This window comes from Pyricularia oryzae, chromosome 5, assembly GCF_000002495.2.
Source record: "Pyricularia oryzae 70-15 chromosome 5, whole genome shotgun sequence".
Classification (NCBI taxonomy): domain Eukaryota; kingdom Fungi; phylum Ascomycota; class Sordariomycetes; order Magnaporthales; family Pyriculariaceae; genus Pyricularia; species Pyricularia oryzae.
The window spans coordinates 3,437,375-3,462,732 of record NC_017852.1 but is presented as its reverse complement, the minus strand read 5'-3'; the positions used below and the strand labels follow the sequence as shown (position 1 = coordinate 3,462,732).

Sequence of the window (25,358 nt, the reverse complement as noted above, 5' to 3'; positions counted from 1 at the left end):
CTTGCACCTCCATACCAGTCTCGAGATCTAAATTACTGCTAAGCTCGCAACAGGTGTTCCTGTGCGGAAGCTTTGATTTGTGGATATCGTACAAGCATACGTTTTTCTCTCTGGCTGCAGAGATTTTCCTTTGAGAAACATACAGAAACGAATGGCTAGCCAGTCGGTCGTTCAACAGTTGTACGGCTTGGATAAACAGCCGCTAAGTGTCTCACGCTCCTGTCAACCTGCTACATGGACCTTAAATCGTGACATGCTTTTCTGCATTTGCCCTCCTTGAGAGCCGTCCAAGCCTGAATCTGGTCTGGGATTCTTGATACAGGGTGGGACTTTCGTCGCGTTTCACTGAATTCAAGACCCAAAAAATAGCAAAGCCATCATGACCGGTCGACCGGTCGAATCTTTGCAATTCCACATAGCGAATTCTGGGAGACTGCTCCCTGCTCTTTGGGGTGTGGATGAGCTTTACATTGTCAGATTCTTTTTGATCTGCCAAGACCAGGACAGAATGAATTTCCATTTGCATCACCATGCCACTTTGGTTTTTCCGATTAGCACCCACCGAGTGATATCAGCGGGTTTTTAGTGTGGTTCTCTGACAGATTTTCCATCTTGGCTCTTGGCCGTTCACTCTCCCATCGAGTCATGCTGCGTAACCTGGTTGGTCCAGTAAGCACCTTGAGCAGAACAAAAATCTGACGTGTGCGCAACGTAAAAGAAATCCGAGCGAATCGCTCAAATTAGAGCAAGCATCCCACAGCTCGAATTTCTCAAACATCCAACCAACCGACAACATGAGTGGTGACACAAACAGGGCGGTGGCGATGCAGAGCTTCTTTTTGTACCGTACTCACCGAGTCGCAACACTCCTTCGGTACAGGCTAAAATGCGGGCCCATCTAGGGATTTGCGTGGAATCGTCTCCATAGAAACGGACTCGATCTTTGTTTTTTTCAGTAGATGGATTTATGATGTCACTGTTACTGGTGCTCGAAAATTGCGGGGCCCTTGGAAGATAATGGAACTTGGGGCGGGTGCTAGTTTTCCCGCGCATTTGTGATATGGTTTGCGTGCCATAGTATTAGTACGTGGTACAATGGTATAATCTCCACAACTGGTCGCTTTTTTTATGGATGAGATGGGGCGACTACTTACTAATGATGGCGGTCGGAACAATGTTATCTGGTAGAAGGGACGTACTATATAACCAAGCGCTGCTGCAAGAACTTGTGTGGTGTGAGAAGCTGGATTTGATGGACGTATAATTAGACACGATCTCATCTACATTTGTACACTACCAGATCAATATTTCATTTTTGAACTTTACTACTATACCCAATCTCTTTTTTTACACATCCATCACACATCCAAAATCATGGCACCTTCAACACAAAAGCAGCTGGTCATCACCGGCTCCACCAAGGCCTTTGACGACCTGAAGCTCGAGACCAGCGCCCCCGTTCCCAAGCCCGGCGAGAACGAGGTTCTGGTCAAGCTTCACGGCGCCTCGCTCAACTACCGCGACCTCATCATCCCCCGCGGCCAGTACCCATTCCCGCTGGACCTGCCCGTGGTCGCCGGTTCCGACGGCGCCGGCGAGGTCATCGAGGTTGGCAGCAAAGTCAAGGAGTTCAAGGTCGGCGACCGGGTCGTCACGCTCTTCAACCAGGGCCACCAGCACGGTGCCGTGACGCTCTCCTCGGCCGCCACCGGTCTCGGCGGCGTCCTCGACGGCACGCTGAGGCAGTACGGCGTGTTCGCCGAGACGGGCCTGGTCCGCGCGCCCGAGAACCTCGACTTTGTCGAGGCGGCATCCCTCACCTGCGCGGGCCTGACCAGCTGGAACGCCCTGTACGGCTGCAAGCCCGTCAAGCCGGGCGACGTGGTGCTGGTGCAGGGCACGGGCGGCGTGTCGCTGTTTGCGCTGCAGTTCGCCAAGGCGGTCGGCTGCACCGTCATCGCCACGTCGAGCTCGCAGGACAAGCTGGACATGCTCAAGAAGCTGGGCGCGGACCACGTCATCAACTACAACGAGGACAAGAACTGGGGCGAGACGGCCCGCAAGCTGACCAAGGGCGGCGAGGGCGTCGACAACATCATCGAGGTCGGTGGTCTCGGCACCTTTGAGCAGTCGCTCAAGGCCATCAAGTACGAGGGTATCATCTCCGTCATTGGATTCCTGGGCGGTGCCGCCGGCGAGAAGATGCCCAGCGTCATTTCCAGCTTGAGCAGCATCTGCACCATCAGGGGAACCTACGTCGGTCCCAGGAGCATGATGGAGGACATGGTTCGGGCCATCGAGGTCAACAACATCCACCCCGTCATGGACAAGACCGTCTTCTCGCTCGACCAGATCAAGGAGGCGTACGAGTACATGTGGAACAAGAAGCACATTGGCAAGATGACCATCAAGATCGACTAAGGAGAAATGAGCAGCGGAAAGAAAATTTTGTACATAGCCGTCATGAATTTAATGAGGAAAAACAATAGCGTCTTTGAAGCAAGGTCAAAAAGCGCCCGTATTACATGTGTATGTCCAAAATCATGTTGTGTACTCCACCTGTAAGAAAAAAAGGGGTCCGCGCCTCCTGGTAGCGTACAATTACACCGCTGGACATCTCCCTTGCATATGTACTTTGCGATTACGGCACATCAATAAAATACTCGGAAACTCTTCATCTTAATTCTGAAACCCCAGAGTAGTCGCATCACTCCAGCTTCTCTGTGGCGCGATGAGTCGACGGGGCCATGGAGTCGAGAATCTCCCGGCCGTAAGCATAGATGAGATAGGTTGGGAAGATGATCCAGGCGCCACTGCAGAAAAAAATGCACGTGTCAGCATATGCTTTTACCAAAGTCAACCCGCAGCAAAAGAAGTAAAAATCAGTCGCAAACACCTACTTGGGAATAATCCACAGCGCAACCAAATCCCTCGCCGAGTTGTGCCCGATGCCGTGGAAACCGGACCAGCTCTCGTTGAGCCAGTACAGCACCGTCTTGCTGACCGTCATGACGCAGGCCGAAAACATGATGAGCATGGCCAACCCCGCCGACCTGCCAGTGACCGCACCCCTCGTGCTCGCGGCGCCACTGCCGCTAGCGCCCGTCGCCGTCTTGTTGCTGTACCAGATCCACAGGTAGGCCAGGTACATGAGCGACTCGACAATGTTCATGGTCCCCTGGGCGCCGCAGAAGCCGTCGCCGGCCTCCCAGCGCTCGCGGCCGTAGACGTAGTCGACCTGCCCGTACAGCGCGTACGGCACCCATATCGGCGCGTGCCACGACCCACCCGGCATGCTGTGCGGCCGCAGCATGATGTACCCCGTGTCCCAGGCGACCAGCGGCAGGGAGATGGCGAGCCACGCGAGGGCCAGGGTGGAGGGCGTGTGCGAGAGGATAGCGGGGGACGAGGAGGAGGTGGTGCTGCTGCTGCTCCCGCCGCGGAGGGCTGCCAAGGGCTTTGTTACCTCCACTTCCGTCGCCGCCGCAGGGGCCGAGGTAGGTGCGGGTGTGTTTGAGGCGCTGCGGTTCGATACGCGTCGCTTTGTTGGTGAGGGAGGCGGGGGCGACAGGCGCGGCACCGCGGTCGATGAGGCGGATCGTGTCTGAACCATTGTGTTTATGGACGGGACTGGAAAGGCTATCTCTAAGGGTTGAGAAGGTCAGAAAGTTGTACAAACCAGATAAACTAACGCAAGGTAGCTTGCAGGAAGGCGAGAATGCCAGATGCACTTACATACGGAATTGGTGGTGTGTTCCGGCGATTCCGGGTGTATGGGCAACATTCAGGGTTTGTTTTTGTTTACATCTGATTCCCAAAAAAGAGAGGGGAAGGGAGAAGAGTTGGAGGCGGGCAACAAGTTATTGAGCAGGGTTTAAAGTGGTGCCATTAATGGATGCACTCACTTCTGCAGTGGCGGCCAAGCTTCGGCGGATTCTGGGGAAGCCGTAACGCTTGGTGCTCAAAGGCCAGTTGATTGGCCAGGGATTAATTTCTCCTGCGTGACACCTACCGAGTTGGTGCATCATTTAATTACTTCATAGTGGAGGCGAACAAACCTAGACAGATTGCTGGGAGATGGGTTATCATTTTCTTCTTGAGCACCTTGCCATCGAATCAGATTGGCTAATTCGGCTTTGGTGAATCGGAATTCGCGCGTCGAAATTACATCAACCGAGGCGTATAATCCAGCGCTCCGGGGCAATCTGTACGCAAAGTGTTGCAGGAATTGATGCGAACTGTTCAATGCGAAGTAAGCTACCGTGTTGTACAGTAGACGTGGCTGTCCTAACACGATGCAGGGTCGGGGGGCACGGTCGACATGCTGACTTTCGGAGTTTTTAAAACTCTGAGGGGATGCAACCGCCTGCCGATGGGAAATGGAGTGACCATGAATCACATTAATTGGTTGGTTGATTCAGGTTTGTCAACGGGATGGATCGGCAAACCACGTCAGAATTTGTCCCGACTCATGTCTCTGACGTCTGGATCTAGATTCTCGAGTATTGCCTACGAAATCCATTAACAATTGACGCAAAAAGTTCGAGAACCAATTGAGCGTCACGACAAACCTCAGGAACCACGGCGGGAAAACTCAACCTAAAAAACACTTCGTCCATGCAATAAATATCGTGAACATTTCGCGTAAGTGGTATTATTATCGAAAAAAAAGCTACCAGAGCAACATGGTGTTTTTTTTAAACCCTCTCTATTTTCTCAAAATCAATCCTGAAGAAAATCAACGACGGCCTAGTAAATAAGCTTATCGTCGTAAGCCCGCACGCTCTCAAGGTAGCCCTTGACCTGGCTCCAGTCCTTGCAGACGTGCTTGGAGTCCCAGCCGTCGGAACCGCCGTTGTGGTCGGGGAAGGTGGTCTCAAGACCCTCGAGAGCCATGTCGGCCGAGCACATGATTGCCTGCCTCATGTAGTCGAAGCAGTGAATCATGTGCCAGTGGTGGTCGTCGGGCAGCTCGTGGCCTGACTTGAGGCCGGAGTAGGTCTGCACGATGGCGAACTGTTTTTTTGTGGAGCTGGGTGTTAATCACAACTGCAGAATAATCCAGACGGAGCTGGTGAACACTCCAAATTCGGAACATAACTTACCAGGCAGTGAAGGTTGTGCGTCACCGAGGTGGTGAAGACGGTCATGCCCTCGTCCCAGACGATGGGCGTCGGGAGGTCATGGTACTTGTGCGTGTCGTTAACCCACTGGAAGCCCATACCCCGGGGCATCAACGAGTTCCATCGCGCCAACACCTCGTCCGAGAAGAACTCGGATGTGTTTGATGGTGCGAAGGACTGGTCGACGTGGAACGTCTGTATTTGTGACGAGACTGGAAAAGGTAAAAGTTTGAGCTGTCAGTCGAGGTCCTTTTTACCCGATCAAGTTTCCAATTAAGGGTAGGGGGGACTTGAATCAAGCATACATTTCGGGCCAACACCTGTGATGTCACCTCCGATTTGCCACGGGTTTCCCACCTCCTTCCACTTGTCCTTGACCAACAGACCGATAATGACGAGCAGAAGCGCCGTGTCGATCAGCCACCTGCCGGACTTGAAGGGCGCAAGCAGCTTGGCTGCGAGCGTCTTTGGCCTCCTCGACGGTAGCATGTGGTCTCGGCGGCTGTAGTGCTTCTCCTCATCCATTCCCATCAGTGACTCATCCACCTCTGTGCTCGAGCGACCATCGTCGTGCTCGTCAATGTTGGCATAGTCGTGCCTCTCCTTGGTTGGTTCCATCATTTTGGCTTTGTGTTTTGTGTCTTGGCGGTGAAGAGTAAACTTCTCAAAGATGCCAAGAAAAAGAAAAAGGAAGTAACCCGGCCTGCTCTTGATTGAGTTGGAAGATGGACAAAGAGATTGTAAGGATAATAGAGGTATCGATATTACACACAGCACACACGCGAAAAGATTTGACGGCCTGCCGCACGATACAGGAAAGAAAGAAAAACACAAGATAATGAGAGGTTGATGGTTGGTGGCAACAGGTACAAAGTGTAGAAAGGAAAAGAGAAGAAAGCAAAGCCAAGAAAACCCCACGGGAAGCAACGAGGTTTTAGCGGAACCTCACCTCGTCCATCCATTTGCGAAAACCCCCAAACGGCGTCCACTCCTGGATATGCTGCCGTTTTTGGACGTTTGATACCCGCTAGTGATGAAAAGTCCCACCCCCTGGCAAGGGTGTCTGGGACCACGGCTTGCGACTGCAACATGTGCCCGTATGACCTTGAGCAATCGCTTGTTGGTTGTTGCTGGCTATGGGTAGACGGTTACCTCATCATCAAACGAAAATATGTTTGGGGAGTGAGGGGTGGGTTTTGGGCTTGGCTATTGGTTATTAGTTGTTCCAATCCTCGTTCCTTGCTACACACACACATAAGGTACACCATCACGTGGGCTTCGGATGTCTTTCCGATTGCTGCCAACAAAAAAGCTTATGGCATCCTGTGATGACTGTTTTAGTCGATCTGAAGTAAAAACCGTCGCCAGAAGTCGAAAGCTTCGATCAAATCATTCTCTGTTGATATCGCAAGCCGAGCAAACACTCCACACAAAGGTTCAGTCTCTTACGAAAATGATGAACCCATCATTCTATTCCCTCCTTCTTCCTTGTTTCTGTCATTCTTGTTCCATATCATATAACAATACTAGGAATGCCTGGCTCCTAATACTTGTGGCTTCCATGCAACGCATAGCCCAGAGAAATGAGGCCAAGGCAGTGCCCTATGGTGAAGCCGAACTATTCAGGGCTGACAATTTGAAGCAAAGAACCGTTCTGTTCCTGTCGGGAAAAGCTCGACGTTATTAAGAACAACAGTAAGGTTATGCATGAACCGCTATGGGGGTCTTGGGTAGCGTCAACAGGCAGCTTGACAAGCAAGACAAACAGTTATAAGAAAAAGAAAAGAAAAAAAAAGTCGGTACTACCGTAGCACGGTACGTACTTTGATGGGCGAGTGATGTCGTCTCCGATGCCTGTGTTGCCGAATTTGGATAAGGTTCAAACACGTCCGCTCCGATTTTTTCAGGGGTAGGGGACTTCAAAGTGGGCAGTCGAGAAGACGACGCTAAACGAAATTGAGTCCCCCCAGTTTGCCGCTAACCGCGAAGCACACTAGCCTCACTAAGCAGCAGTACTCGCTGCACTTGCAGTTACTCCGCGAGAAGAAAGAGGTCGCCATCAAAGAGCAGCAGCTGCTTGTGCCGAAATTCCATACCGAACTTCCAGAGCTTCCAATTCTCGCATATTATGGACCAGATATAAGCCTGAGGCTGCGTTGCAGTCCTTTGTTTTCGTCTCCAACCCCATAATACCAGTTCATGGTGTTTCAAGGAGTCGGAGCCGAGTTACAACAATTGGACGATTTTGCGACTACCCTACTTGCCAGGTACCTACCTACCTACGCTAGTACGCAGTAGCGAAAGCGGATTCCACACTCTACTTGTCGAGCAAATCACGGCTCACTGCTGCGGTTTGATGCAGGAGATCTTCTGTTGTTGTAGGGGGACTGGAATCCAGCCCCACACCGCAAAGCACAGTTTCGTACATATGGTAATCCTTTCCCATATATAAAATCATGCGCTGTTCTCCCCTGTCAGACCCAGAAATGTCAAGGAAGCTTGAACCGAGGGATTTGCCATCTCCCAAGCGCCTTGGCGATAGCATAACACAGATTAGCAGCTGATCCACTTGACACGGTGACCCAGATTGCTCCGAGTTGGTCATTTTTCTTGGGTACATGTTTCGCAGCGGCTTGGAATCTTGATATTGAAATTGAGTGCCTTCGAAGCTTTACTTACTCAATCACCTAAGGGACCTACCTACCTAGGTAGGTACCTACCTAAGGTAGGTACCTCAGCAATTGATTATACCCATGCACTCTATCGGCAGGTTCCTTACTCGTGCTGCAGCGACGGCAGCTGTCGCATGCGCAGACCCAATCAACATTTCGAATCAGCATCGTACTGTTCATTCCACACGGGGATAATGCTTCGAACAAAGAGATATCGAATTTGGTTCCCCTTAAAAAAATTACCATGTCCACGTTGACATGTTTCACCTGTCACGCGATCAAAATACACACACTGTATTCCGCAGTCACAACCATGACTAGTTCGACCACCGAGACAACATCGGCGAAAAGAAAAGCCTCTCAGGTCTCCTTCTCCTTGACAGGAAAGTCGGATCCAGTGGTGGTCTTGTACTGATCCCTAATGAAGCCAGCAATCTGCTTGTCCTTGGCCTGCTCGATTGCACTCTCGTTGCTCTGCTGTCCTTGACCCATGACGTTCTCCTGAACCCAGTCGATACCTAAAAAAGTGTGCGACGTAAAACTCTCCGTTAGTTTATAATTTTAGACCCGTTTACGCGAAGACAGTGTCGTGAAGCCGAAAGGATAAAGAAATAGCAGCAACGCCGATTCGTGCCCAAAAGCAAGACTTACCCTTGTCGAGGGCATCCTCGCTCTTCTCACTCTCCTTGCCGCCACCGGCCATGCTGTTTAGCTTGTCCATAAAGCCTCCTGAGGATGACTCCTGCGTCTCGGTCGTTGGCTTCTGCTCGCCACCCGTGAATCCGCTGAGCTTGTCCATGAAGCCGCCGCCAGCTGCTTGGTTGGTAGTCTGCTGCTGCTCGTTCGTTGGCTTCTGGGCGGCATCCTTGTCGCCAGTGACGTTCTTGAGAAAGTCCATGTTGGTTGTGTTGGTCTGAGTCGTCGGGTAGTAGTGGTTTGTGAAATTAGTTGTATTATCGTGATGGATATGAACTTCGTGGACAAGTTTGTTTTTGTAAATGCAGGACAAAGTTGACAAACGCAAGAGGGCAGACGCCGTGTTTTTAATGCACGCTGCGCTCAATAGTGCGACCACCACCAAAAGTCCCAGGGCAGACTTTCCAAGAAATCAGGTTTGCTTGCCGTGACCAGCGACAAGGGGGAACACGCAGGTGCGACGCATTCACGATGTGCCCTGGGTACAAAAGAGTGTTAGACATGATGTCACTACCCCGCCAAGTCAGAGTGGCTTGTGTATCCTTCGCGTGCTGCCATGTTGGTTGTGACCAATAATCATTCTGGTTCTGAAAGCCGCTTTGCTTCGTCGACATTGCTTGTACCGTACGCAAACAGATCAACAATCAAAGAGATGCTGACCTTTAGAACAGACGACTCAAGACGATATGGGGCAATGTGCTAACAATAAGGCATCAAGTGCGCTATCAGAATCACACCTGTCAATTGCCATCGTGGACAAATTGGTAGACCCCAGTAGACTTTTTGACGCATCAGAAGCGCCATTATGGTCAGAGAACCCCAAAAGCTTGGCGTGTGTCATTTGGCAGGGTTTTCAATGACGAGAAGCGCTGTAGATCTTGCAAAAAAGATCCAGACAGCTAACAATGAGGTCAGTCTCAGCCATACCTCCTCATTTGAGCCCAAATTCACGATGCGCATCGATGCGACTCAGTAGTGAGAGGCGACTAATGATCTGGCAAGATGGCTAATATAGCCCCGGGTCGCCCTCTTCCAGCAGGTCCCTCTCCTCCACCCACCACTTGGGCTGAGGGACCTTGCACTTGCCATTGAGACAATACTGTCGAATGACGCGACAACCGTGCTCATTTGCAAAGTTCCTTGTAGAATACACGCCAATCATGGCGGTGGGAGGCTTGTGCCGTCCAAAGGAGCGGGCCATTTCACACCAAACGATGAAGAGCCTTTTCCGCTGCGGTGGTGGCGGCGGCGGATGTTGCTGTGCCTGAGGAAACGGAAATGCAAACCCTCCTGCAGGCCCATTCGCGATATAACCTGGCATAGCTGGACCTGGAACAGCCGCTGGAGTTACAATGGCTGGGTCGTTGGTTGTATGTACGGGAGACGGCGGAACAGATACTGGGCCCTGGGATTGCGTTGAATACGTTGACTGCGTGGGGGATGGATGAGAGGCGGTCGTGATGGTGGAGACAGGATGCGGCGGGACAAGTATTGACGCCTGCGTTGGTATTGCCGGTGTGAGGGTATGAGAAGGTTCTGTGAGAATCGGGGCAGCGGTGGGAGTTTGTGGTGGCGGACTCTCTTCAGGACTCTCTTCATCATCATCAATCTCCATCGGATTATTCAACCTTCCTTGCTCTTTTTGTTTATCTGCGGCTGGTGGGTCCATAGGCTCCGGATCAGCGGTTGACCTCTGGGTGGAAACAGAATCCCGAACATGTCGGGCCACAGCTGCCAAATCCGGAGTGGCCGAGCGAGCACCTGACGCTACCGTTGGCGGCGGTGGGCTTTGCTGAGGAGTTGCACCATCTTGACCTCCGGCCCGCGACTGATCCCCCGACGATTCCTCGGACAACCTGCCCAACTCAGCAGCTTTGGCAGCCTCCCTCGCGGCCTTGTCGGCCGCCCTTTGCTCCGGGGTCTTGGGCGGCCTGCCCATCCTACGCGGTGGTCCACTGGGGCCATTGATTGCGCGTCGGATCTGTTTTTGCGAAAAGCCGGTGATGTCATATATTTCGGCAAACGTCATGTAGGCATCTTTTCGCAGTGTCCTGACGCGCTGACGCTGTTCCTCTGTGAGCCTGACGAACTTTGGTGGAGGGTCGCCGCCTTCGGGTTGGTGCAACGTTTCCGTCCCAGTGAATACGACTGGCCGGAAGGATTCCATTTTGGACAGGAAAATGCTGCAATGCCTTTTTGTTCGTTTGTATTAAGCTCAGACCTATGGCATGATATCTACCACGAAACCACCAAGGTACCTATAAATAGATGTGTCCAGTATTCTCCAAACATGTCAATGATGGGAAATTGGTTCCCTGTATCCTTGATCCATTTTTCGAATCACGTGGTTGCGGTGTACAACAAGTAGTACAAAATTCAATGGGGATGCAAGAGTTTATTGTTGAGTTCCGGACTCTGGAAGCTTTGCATGGTGCAGCTCCAGGTTAGCTCATCAGTAAAGTGGGAACCTTTGGCCGTTGTTAGTGGGGTGTCCTGGGAGCTTGTGCCCCATTCGGCTCTTCCCTTCACCAACCAGTCGGACAAGTCACTTTCCCACGCAGTTGACGCAGTTGAATTCCGACCGAACAACCCGAGTCCGACACAGCACTATTATTACCGTACATTCCGGATCCTTCTTCAGCCTTGGCCCCATTGCAGTTGCGGCCCATTTATTTACCGACCATTCCGATTGACGATTGACGGGAATTATTTATATTCGACCAAGACGCCTTTCCAGAAGCACCTGCCGTTGAACAACCGGCCGACCCCGCAGATTGTATCACCAATCATTGCTTCAAGCCAATCAAGCCATCGCCATGGATTACGTTGAGCAGCGAGTAGCCCAAGAGGCCAAGAAGCTTGCAGAGCAACCGGCCACCGAGTACGCCTTTACCACCGCCGCTCCTGGTTTGATCCCCAGGTCTCCGTCTTGTGCCGATTACTAACCGCCACTGCCCCGCCCCTCTTACAGAGCCAGCTTCATCACCCCTCTCAACATCATCCTTCTCGCTGTGGTGGCCTACACGCTCTACGCCGTGTTCCGCCCCGCCCCGCCGCCCCCCATGCCCCGAGAGGCACCCGCCACCGTCTTCCGGACCTTTACGCCCCCGACGCTGATCCACTACAACGGCCAGGACGGCAAGCCCGTCTACCTGGCTGTGCGGGGCCGAGTCTTTGACGTTACGGCCGGTCGCAACTTTTACGGACCGGGAGGGCCTTATGAAAACTTTGCAGGCAGGGACGCCAGCCGCGGCCTGGCGCACCACAGCTTCGACCAGGACATGCTGACCCTCGACCTCAACGGCCCGCTCGACAAGCTGGACGACCTCGGCCCGGATGAGTTGGCTGCCCTGAGGGATTGGGAGGAGAGGTTCGAGAGCAAGTACCTTGTCGTTGGACGGCTTGTTGCCGTCGGTGATGAAGAGAAGAAATAAAAGAAAATAGTTTTTTTTTTTGGGTATACGTTGCGTTAGGAAAATGACGCATTCGTGTGGTTCTGATGGTTCATGGTCTATCTTGCGTCTATATCTTATCCTGAATATGTCTATGTCTTGAGATATACAGAGGCTTGTTGTTGGTTCAACCGACGAATGCGCTTTGCATTCTCAGATGCCGTATCAACATATAAATTATTGTTCACATCCTCAAAGTATCCTTTGGACCATCGGCAGACGGTGTATAAACCGGCCGTTCATCATCCAGCCAGTTCCAGCCGATCCCTCTGGAGCTTTTACAAGGTATAGACCACAGCTGCGGGGTTGTTCCTAATCAGCTCCATGTTGGCCCGCTTCAGCATGGCCTTCATGACGACGCTGGCCACTACGACGATGGCCGAGCACATCATCATGAGCATGTTTGCCATCACATATCTCGGGGCATCCCCTGGAGGGAAAAAGTAAGGGCTCGCAATGTTGCCCAGCTGACCGATGAGGTTGACGATGGCGAGCGCGCACGCCCGCTCCTGCGGCGTCTCGCCGAGCGTCGAGCTCGCCCACGAATACAGCGGCGCCAGGCTCGCAAAGCTGCCCGAGATGTACAGGAACGCGGCCGCGTACCGCGCGGGTCCGTTTTGCGTCGCCGCCGTGATGATGAAGCCCACGCAGGCGATGATCTGCGGGATGGCGATGTGCTGGCCCCTCTCGTGCCTCCTGTCGGACGATATGCCGACGTAGAGCACGACAAAGGCCGACACCAGGTACGGTGGTGCGGTCAGCAGGAGGGTCTCGGTCTGCCCGCCCAGCTTGAAGCCCTTGACGATGGTCGGGAAGAAGTTGAGGAAGCCGTAGGCGGCGTGGTTGGCTGTCACCATTAGGACCTGGGTTTTTTTGGCGTTAGCGTGACAATTGTCTTGGCTTTTGTTTCTCGTTTTTGATGGAAGGCGCTGTGTTGGTTGTGCAACTTACAAAAATCCACGTCCGAACATCAAGCACCGCGAGCTTCAGCCCGTGAAAGACGCCCTTATCGTCGGCACCAGGCACCGAAACCCGATCCCGACGAATCCGCTCCTCCGCGACGCGCCTCTCCCTCTCCGTGATGAGCCAGCGCACAGCGGACCACCTGCGCCTCTTTTGGTCCGGAAAATCGGGCAGCAGGAGCAGCGACGTCAGCGCAAAGGCGAAGCTTCCCACCCCCTCGATGATGAACAGCCACTGCCAGCCCGCGATTCCCCTCGCGCCCTCGAGGCTTCCCAGGACCCCCGCGGCGATGAGGCCCGAAAAGGCGGTGGCGATCGGCAGGCCGGTCAGGAAGATGGAGATGCGCAGGGCCAGCTCGCGGCGCGGGTACCAGCACGTCAGCAGGTAGATTGCGCCGGGGGAGAAGGGGGCCTCGACGAAGCCGAGGAAGAAGCGGATCGCCACCAGGTGGCCGAAGGAGTTTGCGCTGGCGGTGGAGGCTGATACAATGGACCAGAGGGAGGTCCAGAAGGGGAGGTAGAGGGAGGGGCGGGCCAGGGTGAGGAGCATGTTTCTTTTGTTTTGCATGTCTGGTTAGCGGTCTTGTCTGATGGTTTATTATTCTTGTCCGTCGTTGGACTGGATATAGTGACACTCACGACGGCAGCTGCATCAGCATGTAGCCAATGTTGAGGATGGACACGGCAACGTTATACTGATTCCCCACCAGACCTAGGTCCTTCTCAAAGGTACTGAGCTTGGCCTGCGAGATGTTTGTGCGGTCCAGATAGTTGAACAGGTATAGGATCCACAGCGTGGGCATCAAGAGCATGTCCAGCTTCCGCACGAGGCTCTTTTCCGCCGCCCTCCACTCCTCCTCTCCCATCTCCAGCACGCTATCATCAGCATCCGTGGAGACCTGCCGCCCCGAGCCAGAATCGCGTTTGTTAGCTGGCTCGCTGGCGCCCACTTCAGACGTGGCTGCTGTATGGATGGCATCTTTGTGGCGGTTTTGCGCTGTCGCCTTGGTCAGCGCAGTCGTCTCGTTGACAACGGACATGGCGACAATCTGACGCGGTGGAGAAACCCTTTCGAAGATTTTTTTTTTTTTCTGGGCAATGAACAAGTAAAATTCCCAAGGGGTCTTCAGCGCATCCAATCTAACGAGCTTGGACAACAATGCCGATCGTTTGGACACACCATCAAAGTTGCTTTTCTAGCGCCTTTGGAGCGGGAAGCCATCGCGGGTTCAAGGTAGTTTAAAATCGCATGGGTTATTATTTTCGAGTCGGGTATGGGATGATGGGGGGGAACACGCAGCAAAAAATACTCAAGCAAGGTAAAAACCTTGCCGACGTCGGACAGGACGGCTATCTTTGTCCAGGCCGGGATAACCGATGAAAAAAACTCGGGTCATGACGAAAGCTTGTTAAGCGCCATAATCAGGTACAATCCATGTAAGCGTGCCGTAAGTTTGACGTAGCAGACTGTGCCCTCTGAAAGTACTACGTAGGGTAAGCTTTTTGGCTCCAAGCGAACGTGCGGGAAGGAATTCGGGTATGTTGATGTACTCCAAACCTTTGACTAAGACTTTGGAATACTTGTCCAATCCAGTGGGTTAGATGCAAGAAATTGGCCCACTGCTACCCGGGGTCTATACTTAGTTCTAGGTCTAGTTCTAGATAGACGGACAAGACTGCCTAAGCTAGCGGAGATGGTAGGAGCTGGACGTGTCAACCCCGCCTTGCCCGCTCGAGACCTCCGCAGTTATTTTTTGGGGGCCCTTACCGGGAGGCGAAGCTAGGGATATCCTGACTTGAGTTGCTTTTTTGTACCGACAGTTGTTCTATACATGGACACGTAATTCATTTAAACGTTGCCCAGAAACTTGGCTCAGCCTCGTATCATTCAGGGTTAGGTTTTTTTTTTTTTCTTTTTTTTTTTCTCATTCCGAACTCCGGTCCTCAGGGCAATTGTTTGTTCACTGATGGGGGATGCGGGTTATATGTAACTTCTGTAACATTGTCTATATACGTCAGGTATGTGCATATATCTCGATCATGTACGTTGTGTGCTCTGAATCACGATTTTATCATGATTGCCTCACCAAGTTACAGAAAACGGCCAAATCCTCAGCCAATTCCACCCAGTATCTAGTTTGCACTCTTGCCGCACTGCAGCGGCGCATAAAAGTTGAACCGGCCGTTCGGGTCGTACTTCTTCTTGAGCTTGCAAAGCTTGTCGATGCGCGGCTGAGCACCATAAAACTGCGTCTGCTGCTCCGTGCCGTACCCATAGTTGACGTACGCAGGCGGCAGACCCGTGCGCCCGGACCCATCCTGCAGGATCTGCCTGAGGTCATTGCCGAGCTTCTCCGCGCGTGCGTCCAGCTCCGCCGAACCCGGCTTGTACTGGATCAGAGGGGCGTTGAGCAGGTTCTCGCTCCGGTGCGCAAACGCCGTCGAGTCCGCTGGCACGGCGCGCATGCCTTGGCCGGGGTAGCCCTCAAACATGAAGATGCTGTTGTGGAAGGGGCTCTCGTTCGGCCCCACCTGCGAGGCGTACAGGTCGTATGCCGTGCGCATGGCCGTCGCGTTGTACCGCTCCTGGTAGATGGGGAAGCGCGGATTCGCCGACCCGTCCTTTTGGCAGGGAGGGGCCGTGTCGGCCACGCCGGCCCAGCCTGAGACTTCGGTGTAGTTGCCAGACTGCGGGGTCGAGGCCAAGGGCCCGATGGCGGTGAAGGGGTCGGTGAAGGCCTTGTCTACGACGTCGACGCCCTCCTGAATGATGTAGAAGATGATGATGGGGTTGTTGGGGTCCAGGTCTGCGCTGTTGAGCCAGTAGGACCAGTTGACGAGCGACTTGTTTTGGTTGCCGTCCTTGACAAAATACTCATTGGCGGCGGCGTACACAGCCTCGACCTTATCGCCGCTAAAGACCATGGTGTTGATGGCCCAGTTGGGCTGCGTCACATCGTAGACCTTGGCGACGATGGACGTGACGATGCCAAAGTTGTGCCCGGCGCCCTTGAGGGCATAGAACAGATCCGAAGACTGGTCGACGGTGACTTGGGAGCCATCGGCGAGCACCACGTTGAAGGAGACGATGTTGTCGGCCACGAGGCCATAGTGTCCCTGAAGCCATCCGTGGCCACCTCCAAGGGCAGGTCCCATCATGGAGACGCACTCGCACGTGCCGGTGACTGGATCCCTGATCAGCGCTCTGTTCAAAGTGATCGACATCTAGAAGATGCGGGATCTTAAGATAGGCGGGCTTTTGCGGCTTACCGGTCTGCTTCCCAGCAGCGAATAACGTGTTGGTTACATCCTTGGACCGGACCCCGCCACCGAGCTTGGCGGTTCGGCCGTCAGGGGCAATTTCGATGCCGTTGAGCTGGTTGAGGTAGATCTCAATACCACCATTCATGCGGCCCAATGTGGTGAGGCTTCCATGGACGGTATTGTATGCCAAGAAGGGCTTTTTATTCTTGTTGGCGTATTTAACCTGCGGGAGCACAACGTGTCAGTGAAGAGCTTGCATAGCTTGGCAGTCATTATCAATCTACGCCCCCTCTCTTTCCTTCTTTCTAACTAATTTAGGTACCTAGTCGATCATCTAGAATGGGATCGTCACCGCCAGAACATATACTCACAGTCTTGGAAACGTCATCCTCGGTGGCGGGCACAACCACAACGTCCACCTTGGGCGGGGCAAGGTTCGACCATCGGGCGGTTGCAGCGGTGAACTCGGCCGAGCCAGGGAAATAGATTTTTGACCCGGGCGACAGGCTGCAGCCGAGCTTGGCATACTCGCTATCCCGAGGGCAAACTCCTGACAAACCCCTGGCGACGTTGACATCGAGGCCAGACGCAATGCTCGAAAGCACAGCGGCGCTGGCAATCAGCTCCATCTTGAACCGGTACAACATGATGGGCGAAGAAAGGGAGCAAGAGTGGGAAATTCCTTTCTAGAATGTGTTTTCCAAGAAGGAAAAAAAAGAAAGGGATCGCTGTTTGGTTTTTTAAACTTTGGAGTGGCAATGAGACTAAACAAGATCTAAGACAGCCGGATCCTACAATCTGCCGAGACGATTCCCGAGGAAAAGGAACAAAAGGGGACCAAAGACTGACAAAAATAAAAACAGACCGACTTGTGCCACAACTCCAGTAGATCAATCCAGAAAGGAGCGTGGTGGCGAGGGGCTAGAAACCCGGTTCGCCGTTGGGGATGGACGTTGCAGGTGGAGGTGAGCGAGAGTGGTGTGTGGGACAAATCTCAGCTTGCATGCAGAACGAACAAGGTGACGGCTGGGCATCTCAACGTTGAATGCTTACTATATCTACCATTTGAACAATTTGACAGGTCAATGTAACCCTTTTCTTGCCATAGGGGGTGTCTTTTATTCAATAGAGCGTGGGGCCGGCAGGCATGGGAGTGGTTCTGTCGTTTGTCTCGGTTAGCTCCCGTGTGAACCGCTGTCAATCCGCCTGTGTTTGTCTGTCCCGTCCCCAAGACGACTCCACTACTTTCATTTCTGACCTGCAGTCGGTCTATCGAAAGACTAATTTTCCAATGCAAATCACAGCCATATCAACAGCAAAAAAAAAACGAGAATAACCCCCCTTTTTTGCCAAGGATTTGAGCTGCCAAACTGGGATTAAAGGGGGTGGGGAAGGATGCCGTGCATCTGCTTACTACGTATGTATAATCCCCGAAAGCACCAGCACCACCAAAGAGGCCTTGCGAACTTGGAAAGTCATATCGTCGCAATCTCCACCCCCTGTGCCTTCTATGAAGCGGAGTCTGTCCCAAGATTGGGGAACAGACTGAGGGAGGTCGGGATGGCGGTTGCAGACGGCACGCTTTGCTTGGCAAATTTGTCGACATGGGGCTTCCACCTTACCACAAGTGACGACACCAAGTAGTGCTTGGTAGTGTTTTGTGGCTACTTTTGGTACATGGTCACTTTGCGCGTGTATTCCCTTCCAAGCGTCGCTGGACGCGTGTCACAGAATTGACATTTCCGTGCCACAATTCAGAGCAAGACCTATGTCCCATCGTCAACGGCGCGATATTCTTGTAATAATGTCAAATCGTCGTTTGTTTTCCGAACCGTATATTATTATGCCAATTGGCTGCTCGGGAGGTAGTGAAGGGGGAACAAAATGAAATCGCGACCACCAAGACCACCGTGGAAATTACCAAACCACGGGAGCATCCTCCTGTCATCCTGTCACAAGGAGCTTTGACATTACCTAAGATAGTAAGTAAATCGGGTCTTTTTGTTAGATCACATTGTATGAACCGCGCGCGCTCAAATCTGGGGTCAAATGGGGTCGAGTCAGTGCGTATGGCATTGCAAGTACTCGCCAATCTGCTAATGACTAGATCTAGAGCAAACGCAGCACGGCAAACGGGAAATTTCACAAACTCCCATCTTGTAGTGTCCCTTTTCGCCGAATGGACGGTGGCCAGAGGGCTATTTTGCTTAGCTCGTGGACGCTAGACGAAACCCACTGGTGTGGTCAGCGGCTTTTGCGATAACGGAGAAAACGAAGTCGCTAGGTCATTTTCAGACTCGTTCCTGGTCAAGAAATGTCGCCGGTATATGCATCTGACCGGTCCGGCATTGGACTACTGGCGGTGCTTGGCAGTGTTCGCTAACTGGCTCTTGCTGGTCCCTCTCTTGGTTCAACCGAACTTTTTGACGGAGCCAACCGTAACTGCCCCTAGTCCGAGCATCCCCAGACGTTTTTTTATGGCACATCAAATTTAAGTTGACTTACCCTACCTAGAGCACAAAGGCACAATCTAGGCACGGACGTGCATTTCGGAATCTTGTGATACCGATCAAGTTTTGTGCTTTGTGCTCTGTAGGGAGTTGTGGGCTTCATCACACGCTCGCTGCGAATTCGTAAATTTTTGGAGCCCCTTCAAATTTCGCGAAGCGCTCGTATCGACTTCGATTACAACCAGGTTTAGATATCCATATCAACAACCCGAACAACCTAACGTCGTTGAGCGCTGGCCGCGTCGTCAACTTTCCACGATGCCGGAGCCCACTAAATCAGACGGGACCCCAGACCCATAAGCCGCCACAGCGTCATCCCTGCTCGAGAAAGATCACCCGCTAGGCGCCACATCTCTTTTTTCGCTAAGAGAGGGGGGAAAAAACGAAATAGAAATTCCGGAATCCGGCCAAAAGACCCTGTTGTTAAATGTGGTACAATACGGATTTGGTTAATGGCCGGGATTCATATTGGACTTTATTTTCTATCGCTGGAACAAGCCCCCTGCGTTCCTGGAAACTGGAAAGGGGGCTTGAAAAAGGTACTTGAGGCACCTACCAAAACGTTACCTATTTCCAGCCTTCGGGTAGTAACCTTCTCACGAGACCCACTCACAGTTCGCCTTTGGACAAACATGCGACCGACCACTTACGACGTACGTACAGAATGGCATCTCCCGCATCGTAGGGTGGCCAAAGTGACATACGTACGGTAGTGGTTGCAGCACTTGCCACTTGCAGCAAGTGCCATGCTAATGTAGTCTAATATATTCCGGTATTGGAAAATGCTTGGAACAAATGCGCAGTTGACCTCTACTAAAGCTGCGTACCTTAGGTAGCCCACTTAATAGCCAACAAATCGCATGTTGGTACCTTGCCCTGCATCGAGCAATTTTGCTATTCGGAAAAAATAAATCAGGGTCTTCTTAATGGACAGTGCTACACGCATTGATCACAAGGCTTGGGGGAGGATGACAACAGGCAAGAAAAAAGTATAGCGTATTCCCCGTGTTTCCGGAACTGCCGACGGTGGCCGGCGCCGAAGATGACGGCGCCCACGCTACTAGACTCATTTTAAGACATGCGTTGCAGAGAAACTGGACTTGCACAAGCCGAGCTGATCGTCGAAACCTCCTAACTGGTCAGAAAAAGAAAGCCACGCTAAAACGGCCTTGCAAGTTTGCTTCTTTACAGACTCTACGGAGTACCTCCCCTTGCTTCCCTCCCAAGACAAGAAAAAAAAAGATGCCAAGCCATTGTAACACAAAGACGATGCCGAGCCAGCTTCTTTGATCAGGTCTAGCCTAGGGTAGATTTTTTTCATGTGCTGCGACCCGGGGCAGGCTCAGCCGCACATAAACATAAAAAAAGCAACTCCTGTCCTCCCCTTTGGGTCCGTGATTTGAGATTGGGCGAGGGTGAGAGAGAACAGAAAAAGTAAATACTTGTGGGGTAGAGTTGCAGAAAGAGGTTCTGGGTCGACGCCAAGTCTAACACGCAGCAAAGAAACGGGGGAAGATAGCGAGGCAAGGGAGGGAGGTTTTTTCTTTTTTTGCTTCGCTCTGTTTGCCTGGGACGGTGGCTAAATGCGAGTAGCAAAAATTCCAAGTTTTGGAATTATATCTACTACTACTCTAGCTACTGCTTCTTTATCTCTTTCTTGCATCTTTAATCCCTGCCACACACGCACCATACTTTTTTTTTACCTTACATCACGGCCCCTTATACCTAGCTCCCGGCCCCGCCCCTTGGGGACATGTTTGTGAGAACTTAAAAAGGGACAAGGCACCCCCCATCCCCCCCTCCGATCCCAGATATTTTCCGACTACCCGAGGAAGAGAAAAAATAGATCCTGTACGACCGTTTTAGAGCTACAAGAGACTCCAAACAAACGTCGATCGCCGCTGCTAACGGGGACGTTGCAGCTTGGTCCTTGCAGACCCTTGTTGCCCTCAACCCCCCTCAGCAAAACAGTCGATCTCGATCACATACCACAGCTAGCAATCAGCAACAATGTCGTCGGCAGCAAACGCAACAGATCCTGCAGCTGCCGCCGCCCAGGCAGCAGCGGCGGCGGCGGCGGCGGAGGGTTTCCACAGGTTCACCATTGAGCTGTGGACGCTCTTTACCATCGGTGCCTTGACGACTATCCTTCGTACATATGCGCGCATCAAGGCCAATGGTTTTGCGAATCTACGAGCGGATGATTACTTGGTCTGGGTTGGACTGGTAAGTGTTTATTGTTTCTCTGTTTTTCTTTTTTTTTGTCTCTCTTTCCCCTCTCGTTCCCTTCCCGCTTCGCAAACCAAATCAGCATGCGCAATCATTGGAAATAGAAGCATGTAACCTGACCGTGGCACCTGCGTCCGCAGATTGGATATGCCAGCCAATGTTCACTGGGCTACAGCATAGGGAACGTTGCCAAGGGTTTTGCCAACAACGGAATGACTCCCGAGGAGCGCGCCAATTTGGACCCGAACAGCCCCGAATATAGGTTTAGGTTAGTCAACATCGACCAGCAAACGTCTGGCTTGATGCGCGTCTATACTGACCACCAAAATTACAAAAATGGCAGAATCATTGGCTCTCAGATCCAAATCGCCGGGTGGACCATGTACTCGACATTAATATGGAGTCTCAAGCTCTCGATGCTTTTCTTCTACATGCGCCTGGTGGAGGGTCTTGGGCGTCGCTACCGAGTGCGCATCTACGTCGGCTTTTTCCTCGTCATCTCCACGTTCCTGAGCACCATCCTCACCATCTTCCTCGGGTGTCGACCGTTTCGCAACTACTGGCAGATTTCGCCTGATCCCGGCAGTGCGTTCATTCCCTGTCCCATCATCTCATCTGTTTGTCTGTGGCTGACCCGAATCCCCTCTCAACAGACCAGTGCCAGCCCGCTGTTTCGGACCCGATTGTATGGTCATCATTCGCTGCCAACGTCGCAACCGACATTTACCTCATCGCGATCCCGCTGCCTCTTCTTTGGGGCTCGACGCTCAGGCTTGGAAAGAAGATTGCATCCACGATCGTTCTTGGCGCTGGCATCTTTGTGCTTGTTTGCGCCATCCTGAAAACCATCTACGTCCTCGTTGTATGTGTGACCACAGCCAGCTACTTTTTTTTACCGTCTTTGAACTCGAGATCTAACATCTCCATTCGCCGCACAGGATCCCCTCGACGGCGCCCAACTAGCAGGCCAATGGGGCACGCGCGAGGCCTTCACCGCCGTCATGACGACCAACCTGCCCATGATCTTCCCGCTGATCCGACAGATCCTGCGCCCGTACCTCCCCACGGCCCTGCGCTCGACCAAAAAGGAGTACAAGACGCCCGAAGACCGAGCCGGCGGAAACAACGTGCGCACCATCGGCGGGGGAGCGCGCAACGGCGATCTCGAAACGGGCGCGAGCAGCACCGTGGGCGGCAGCGGGGCCAGCCGCACCAACGCCTACGCCAAGAGCCGGTCCGCGGCGCGCGACAGCGGCGCCAACTTTCACCACATGGGCACGAGCACGCTGACCTTTACGGAGAGCGAGGAGAGGATCGTCGACGACCACGACATCAAGCTGAGGGGCATCAAGAGGAGTGCCGAGCGCGGCGGGGCGGATCTGGTCCCGCCCGAGAGGGGCATCGTCGTCTCCAACGAGGTCGAGGTCCGGTCGGAGCACAGGACCAGTCAGGACAAGGACATCCCTGGGGGTCAGAGGGTGCATGAACATTGGTAACTGTGGGTGTTAATGGCGTGGAATTAATGGCGCGGGACTTTTGGCGAGTGGCTGCCTTTCCATGGTGTCTTTTTTTATATTTTTTTTATTTTTGGAAAGATGTCTCTTTTGGGCTCGCTTTTACTCTTCTTCTTGGAGATGTTATTTATTGGCGCCTTCTTTTTCGTTCTATACCCCCAGCTTCGTTGATTGTATTAAAAAGTTTCAGCTGGTTACTCCAGCAGATAATTAGGAAGCACCTGTATATTCATTCTCAGTCTACTTTGGACAGCCAAAAGCTTTGACGCTATTCTCCCGTTCTTTGTCGACCAACCTCCTTGAAGAGCACCACAACACTAGACCGCCATCAGTATAATCCTGTCAATGCATCGGTCATGATAGTGCTTTCTGGTGTTTTCGCCAAGTCCTATTTGCCTTACCTGCTCCGATGCCTGACGACCCAGCTTGTCGGAGTCCTCCATTTCATCCCATATCAGGCCACGGGGCGTAGGGCTGACAGGTTCAGCTGATCTTGGCCTCGCATGGTTGGGGGCTTTGATGGAATCGATATTTTCGGACGAAAAAGGAAATGCCAGCTGACAATCTCCCACCGCCGTTTTTGCCGTTTGCCGGTGGCTTCAAATAGACTGCAAAAGAAGCAAAAGTCCAAGGATACCTACAAAAGAAGAGGATTGGACGAAAGTACGCGAGGCATTGCGGTCTAAGAGAAAAAAAAAGCATCCTCCGCGGCGTGGTCTGGTCGCATTGGCTGGCCGCAGCGCCACTGAGGCGGCTGACAAGCCTGGCATTTTTGGCCGCTGCAGAGGCGCAGGTTGAGGTTAAGATACCGGATGCCGGGTAACCGCTCAAGTGAGAATGTATGTTTTGTCTGGATGAGATGAGTGAGCTTTACAGTCATTTGCAAACATTAATTCGGGGCGGAGTATGGAAGAAGTGGGTAACTCGACACCTTAAGGCTTTTGGTGAGAAGATCCCGTGAGTGTTGCTGGTGTAAAGTGGTGGACTTTTCAAAGGTATTGTCTGTGTAGAGCGAGCCAAACCATTATCATCGCATTCAGTCATCCAAAATTAGTCTACCTAATCTTTTGAGCGTATACAGAGTGCAAAGAACCTCCATTCATCCATTATCATCACCTGAATATCCCTTGCAAGCAAACAGAATGCACTCCCCCACCATCCTCGCCAGTGCCGCAAACGTCACCGCGATGACGGTTCCCAACCCAGAAGTTCGGAACACGCCAGGCCCTCGACGTCCCCAACGCCAACAACCCAGAAGCCCGCGCCACAGCCTTCCCAAACCCGTTCAAGCGCTGCGACAAGAAGAAATTCAACGCCTGCACGGCAAAGTGCCACGAAAACAGAAACTGCATAGGCGGGAACCTTGACATTGGCTGCATAAGCGCTTGCGCGGCCACCAACCCGAAAATGCAAGTGGAAGGGGAGGAGGTGCGACAAGGAAAAGTTCAACACCACGGGTCAAAGTGCTATGAGAACAGGAATGGGGTCGGCGGGAACGTTGACATTGGCTGCATCAGCGCCTGAATTGCTGCGAATCCAAAGTGCAAGTACAGGGGCAAGCGCAATGCAGAGGATTGAGATGTGGATGCTGAGGAGGATGTTGTCGTTGGAGAGATAACGAGTGAGGACGATTAAGGCGAGCTTGAAGAAGTGCTATTTTGGAAGATGATGGTGGAAACGTCACTGACAAGAAGATCACTGGAGTATCTTGAACCTTGGTGGCATGGTGCAATACACCCCCACATGAGTAATTTTTATCAGGGGGCGCATAAGTGTTGAAGAAGTCAATGGTGTTTCAGTTATTTGGAGGGAAGATTGTCTTATCAGCATTGAAAATTACTCTTGCGCCTAAACCTTGACCAAAAGTGTAGATCCAGAGGGATTGCGCAAGCAAGCTATAAGAGAGCCATTCATACTCGGGGCGGCCGTACATATTATGGTTGGTTTGATAAAGGTGGGACGAACAGGTACATGAACTCGAATTTTCTTCCGTTTGAATTCTTGCACAGGGCGGTTTGATTTGGGATTTTCTCTCGAACTAGCACTCACACTCGTTTCCCCTCCTCACTGGAAAACAACGCATATTAGGCTCGTCAGAATTGAGCATCATAGCTTGATGATTCTGTCGGTCTTGCTCTGCATTGTTAGTCCCGGCACCAGGACTGATGGGCTTTTATCTACAGCGCCAGCTAACTTGCAGCGCGAGCAACTCGCACGTAAAATTCAAAGCAAAATGTGCCATACGACCTAATCCCAGCTCATATGCAGATCTTCTGATAATATTAAGGGGTCAAAGAACAAAAAAAGAAGAGCGATACAACCACCTCTAGAGAAGTGTAGATAAGATGGACGATCAAGTCAAGCATAACCCCCGTAGATTACATGACGAGATCTCATGATTCCACCGATTTCACAAAAATAAACGACCGAAAGTCCTCCTATCTTGCAGCAAGGATCTACAGCAGTAATTTAAAAAAGCTTGTCAGTCCCCAACGACCAGGTTCGAGCTTGCCGGCAGCAGTTCCACACGTGCGAGAACGTCACGGCCGGGCGCTGACTCGGAGACGCAGACATGAAACCGGGAAGAAGCAGAAAATAAAGTCGTCACAGAAACTCTTGGCGCCGGGTCCAGCAACGGTCGGCGTTCAGGGTATGTCCCGGACCGTCGGCCGATCATCCTTATCAAAGTGGGAAGAATCATTTACGGATGTCGTCGTCCTAATCAGCAGCCAATATCGCGCGATCCATTGGGCACGTTTGCAGCAACGGATACGGGGGGATCCTTGACATGGCATCACGGTCAGCGAGCTGGAAGCAAGGTAGTTGCTGCCAACGAGCCCTTGAAGAGCCCCAATGCCCCCCTTTTCGGCATGTTGATCTATCTATCCATCATGCCCAGGCGGCCAGGGTATACGACACGACGCACAATCTCGTCG

The 25,358-nt window shown here is 52.4% G+C and overlaps 10 protein-coding genes across 11 annotated transcripts; 4 read left to right on the top strand and 6 right to left on the bottom strand.

The window, feature by feature from the left end:
* Positions 1-1,169: 1,169 nt before the first annotated feature.
* Positions 1,170-2,511, top strand: MGG_00270 (zinc-containing alcohol dehydrogenase). Its single transcript, XM_003718781.1, has one exon. It carries the CDS (start codon positions 1,375-1,377, stop codon positions 2,419-2,421), a length of 1,047 nt encoding a protein of 348 aa, XP_003718829.1. The 5' UTR covers positions 1,170-1,374; the 3' UTR covers positions 2,422-2,511.
* Positions 2,346-3,816, bottom strand: MGG_00271. 2 transcript variants are annotated; one of them, XM_003718779.1, is made up of 3 exons: positions 3,736-3,816; positions 2,901-3,645; positions 2,346-2,813 (listed from the first exon to the last, which is right to left on the bottom strand). In XM_003718779.1, the coding sequence occupies exons 2-3, from the start codon at positions 3,611-3,613 to the stop codon at positions 2,708-2,710; spliced, it is 819 nt and encodes a 272-aa protein (XP_003718827.1). In that variant the 5' UTR covers positions 3,614-3,645; positions 3,736-3,816; the 3' UTR covers positions 2,346-2,707. The 2 variants fall into 2 exon arrangements, with proteins under 2 accessions (XP_003718827.1, XP_003718828.1); XM_003718780.1 differs by having other exon boundaries at positions 2,901-3,639.
* Positions 3,817-4,627: 811 nt separating this feature from the next.
* Positions 4,628-6,090, bottom strand: MGG_00272 (uncharacterized protein). The gene is made up of 3 exons (XM_003718778.1): positions 5,429-6,090; positions 5,106-5,335; positions 4,628-5,016 (listed from the first exon to the last, which is right to left on the bottom strand). Exons 1-3 carry the CDS (start codon positions 5,742-5,744, stop codon positions 4,750-4,752), a joined length of 813 nt encoding a protein of 270 aa, XP_003718826.1. The 5' UTR covers positions 5,745-6,090; the 3' UTR covers positions 4,628-4,749.
* Positions 6,091-8,155: 2,065 nt separating this feature from the next.
* MGG_00273 (uncharacterized protein) lies at positions 8,156-8,693 on the bottom strand (the record flags this gene model as incomplete). Its single annotated transcript, XM_003718777.1, has 2 exons — positions 8,156-8,313; positions 8,447-8,693. The coding sequence occupies 2 exons, from the start codon at positions 8,691-8,693 to the stop codon at positions 8,156-8,158; spliced, it is 405 nt and encodes a 134-aa protein (XP_003718825.1).
* Positions 8,694-9,497: 804 nt separating this feature from the next.
* Positions 9,498-10,658, bottom strand: MGG_11615 (uncharacterized protein; the record flags this gene model as incomplete). Its single annotated transcript, XM_003718776.1, has 1 exon — positions 9,498-10,658. One exon carries the CDS (start codon positions 10,656-10,658, stop codon positions 9,498-9,500), a length of 1,161 nt encoding a protein of 386 aa, XP_003718824.1.
* A 371-nt stretch (positions 10,659-11,029) lies between these two features.
* Positions 11,030-12,207, top strand: MGG_00274 (membrane-associated progesterone receptor component 1). The gene is made up of 2 exons (XM_003718775.1): positions 11,030-11,372; positions 11,463-12,207. Exons 1-2 carry the CDS (start codon positions 11,308-11,310, stop codon positions 11,923-11,925), a joined length of 528 nt encoding a protein of 175 aa, XP_003718823.1. The 5' UTR covers positions 11,030-11,307; the 3' UTR covers positions 11,926-12,207.
* On the bottom strand, positions 11,937-14,564 carry MGG_00275 (MFS transporter). The gene is made up of 4 exons (XM_003718774.1): positions 14,464-14,564; positions 13,545-14,390; positions 12,895-13,459; positions 11,937-12,806 (listed from the first exon to the last, which is right to left on the bottom strand). The coding sequence occupies exons 2-4, from the start codon at positions 13,943-13,945 to the stop codon at positions 12,222-12,224; spliced, it is 1,551 nt and encodes a 516-aa protein (XP_003718822.1). The 5' UTR covers positions 13,946-14,390; positions 14,464-14,564; the 3' UTR covers positions 11,937-12,221.
* A 474-nt stretch (positions 14,565-15,038) lies between these two features.
* MGG_00276 (FAD binding domain-containing protein) lies at positions 15,039-16,816 on the bottom strand (the record flags this gene model as incomplete). The annotated part of the gene is made up of 3 exons (XM_003718773.1): positions 15,039-16,090; positions 16,176-16,392; positions 16,541-16,816. 3 exons carry the CDS (start codon positions 16,814-16,816, stop codon positions 15,039-15,041), a joined length of 1,545 nt encoding a protein of 514 aa, XP_003718821.1.
* A 3,873-nt stretch (positions 16,817-20,689) lies between these two features.
* On the top strand, positions 20,690-22,404 carry MGG_00277 (uncharacterized protein; the record flags this gene model as incomplete). Its single annotated transcript, XM_003718772.1, has 5 exons — positions 20,690-20,905; positions 21,049-21,176; positions 21,252-21,493; positions 21,562-21,770; positions 21,847-22,404. The coding sequence occupies 5 exons, from the start codon at positions 20,690-20,692 to the stop codon at positions 22,402-22,404; spliced, it is 1,353 nt and encodes a 450-aa protein (XP_003718820.1).
* A 1,160-nt stretch (positions 22,405-23,564) lies between these two features.
* Positions 23,565-23,946, top strand: MGG_00278 (uncharacterized protein; the record flags this gene model as incomplete). Its single annotated transcript, XM_003718771.1, has 2 exons — positions 23,565-23,615; positions 23,713-23,946. The coding sequence occupies 2 exons, from the start codon at positions 23,565-23,567 to the stop codon at positions 23,944-23,946; spliced, it is 285 nt and encodes a 94-aa protein (XP_003718819.1).
* Positions 23,947-25,358: the final 1,412 nt, after the last annotated feature.

What these genes read in the sequence shown, in the direction of transcription:
- MGG_00274 (XM_003718775.1), top strand. Translation starts at nt 11,308, where the DNA reads ATGGATTACGTTGAGCAGCGAGTAGCCCAAGAGGCCAAGAAGCTTGCA. An exon ending in GCAGAGCAACCGGCCACCGA is followed by an intron (nt 11,373 to 11,462) that starts GTACGCCTTTAC and finishes CCCCTCTTACAG; the next exon opens with AGCCAGCTTCATCACCCCTC.
- MGG_00275 (XM_003718774.1), bottom strand. Translation starts at nt 13,945, where the DNA reads ATGTCCGTTGTCAACGAGACGACTGCGCTGACCAAGGCGACAGCGCAA. An exon ending in ATGCTGATGCAGCTGCCGTC is followed by an intron (nt 13,460 to 13,544) that starts GTGAGTGTCACT and finishes GCAAAACAAAAG; the next exon opens with AAACATGCTCCTCACCCTGG. An exon ending in ATGTTCGGACGTGGATTTTT is followed by an intron (nt 12,807 to 12,894) that starts GTAAGTTGCACA and finishes AAAAAAACCCAG; the next exon opens with GTCCTAATGGTGACAGCCAA.
- MGG_00272 (XM_003718778.1), bottom strand. Translation starts at nt 5,744, where the DNA reads ATGATGGAACCAACCAAGGAGAGGCACGACTATGCCAACATTGACGAG. An exon ending in CACAGGTGTTGGCCCGAAAT is followed by an intron (nt 5,336 to 5,428) that starts GTATGCTTGATT and finishes TACCTTTTCCAG; the next exon opens with TCTCGTCACAAATACAGACG. An exon ending in CGCACAACCTTCACTGCCTG is followed by an intron (nt 5,017 to 5,105) that starts GTAAGTTATGTT and finishes ACAAAAAAACAG; the next exon opens with TTCGCCATCGTGCAGACCTA.
- MGG_00271 (XM_003718780.1), bottom strand. Translation starts at nt 3,784, where the DNA reads ATGTTGCCCATACACCCGGAATCGCCGGAACACACCACCAATTCCGTA. An exon ending in ACACACCACCAATTCCGTAT is followed by an intron (nt 3,640 to 3,735) that starts GTAAGTGCATCT and finishes CCTTAGAGATAG; the next exon opens with CCTTTCCAGTCCCGTCCATA. An exon ending in GCGCTGTGGATTATTCCCAA is followed by an intron (nt 2,814 to 2,900) that starts GTAGGTGTTTGC and finishes TTTTTTCTGCAG; the next exon opens with TGGCGCCTGGATCATCTTCC.
- MGG_00270 (XM_003718781.1), top strand. Translation starts at nt 1,375, where the DNA reads ATGGCACCTTCAACACAAAAGCAGCTGGTCATCACCGGCTCCACCAAG.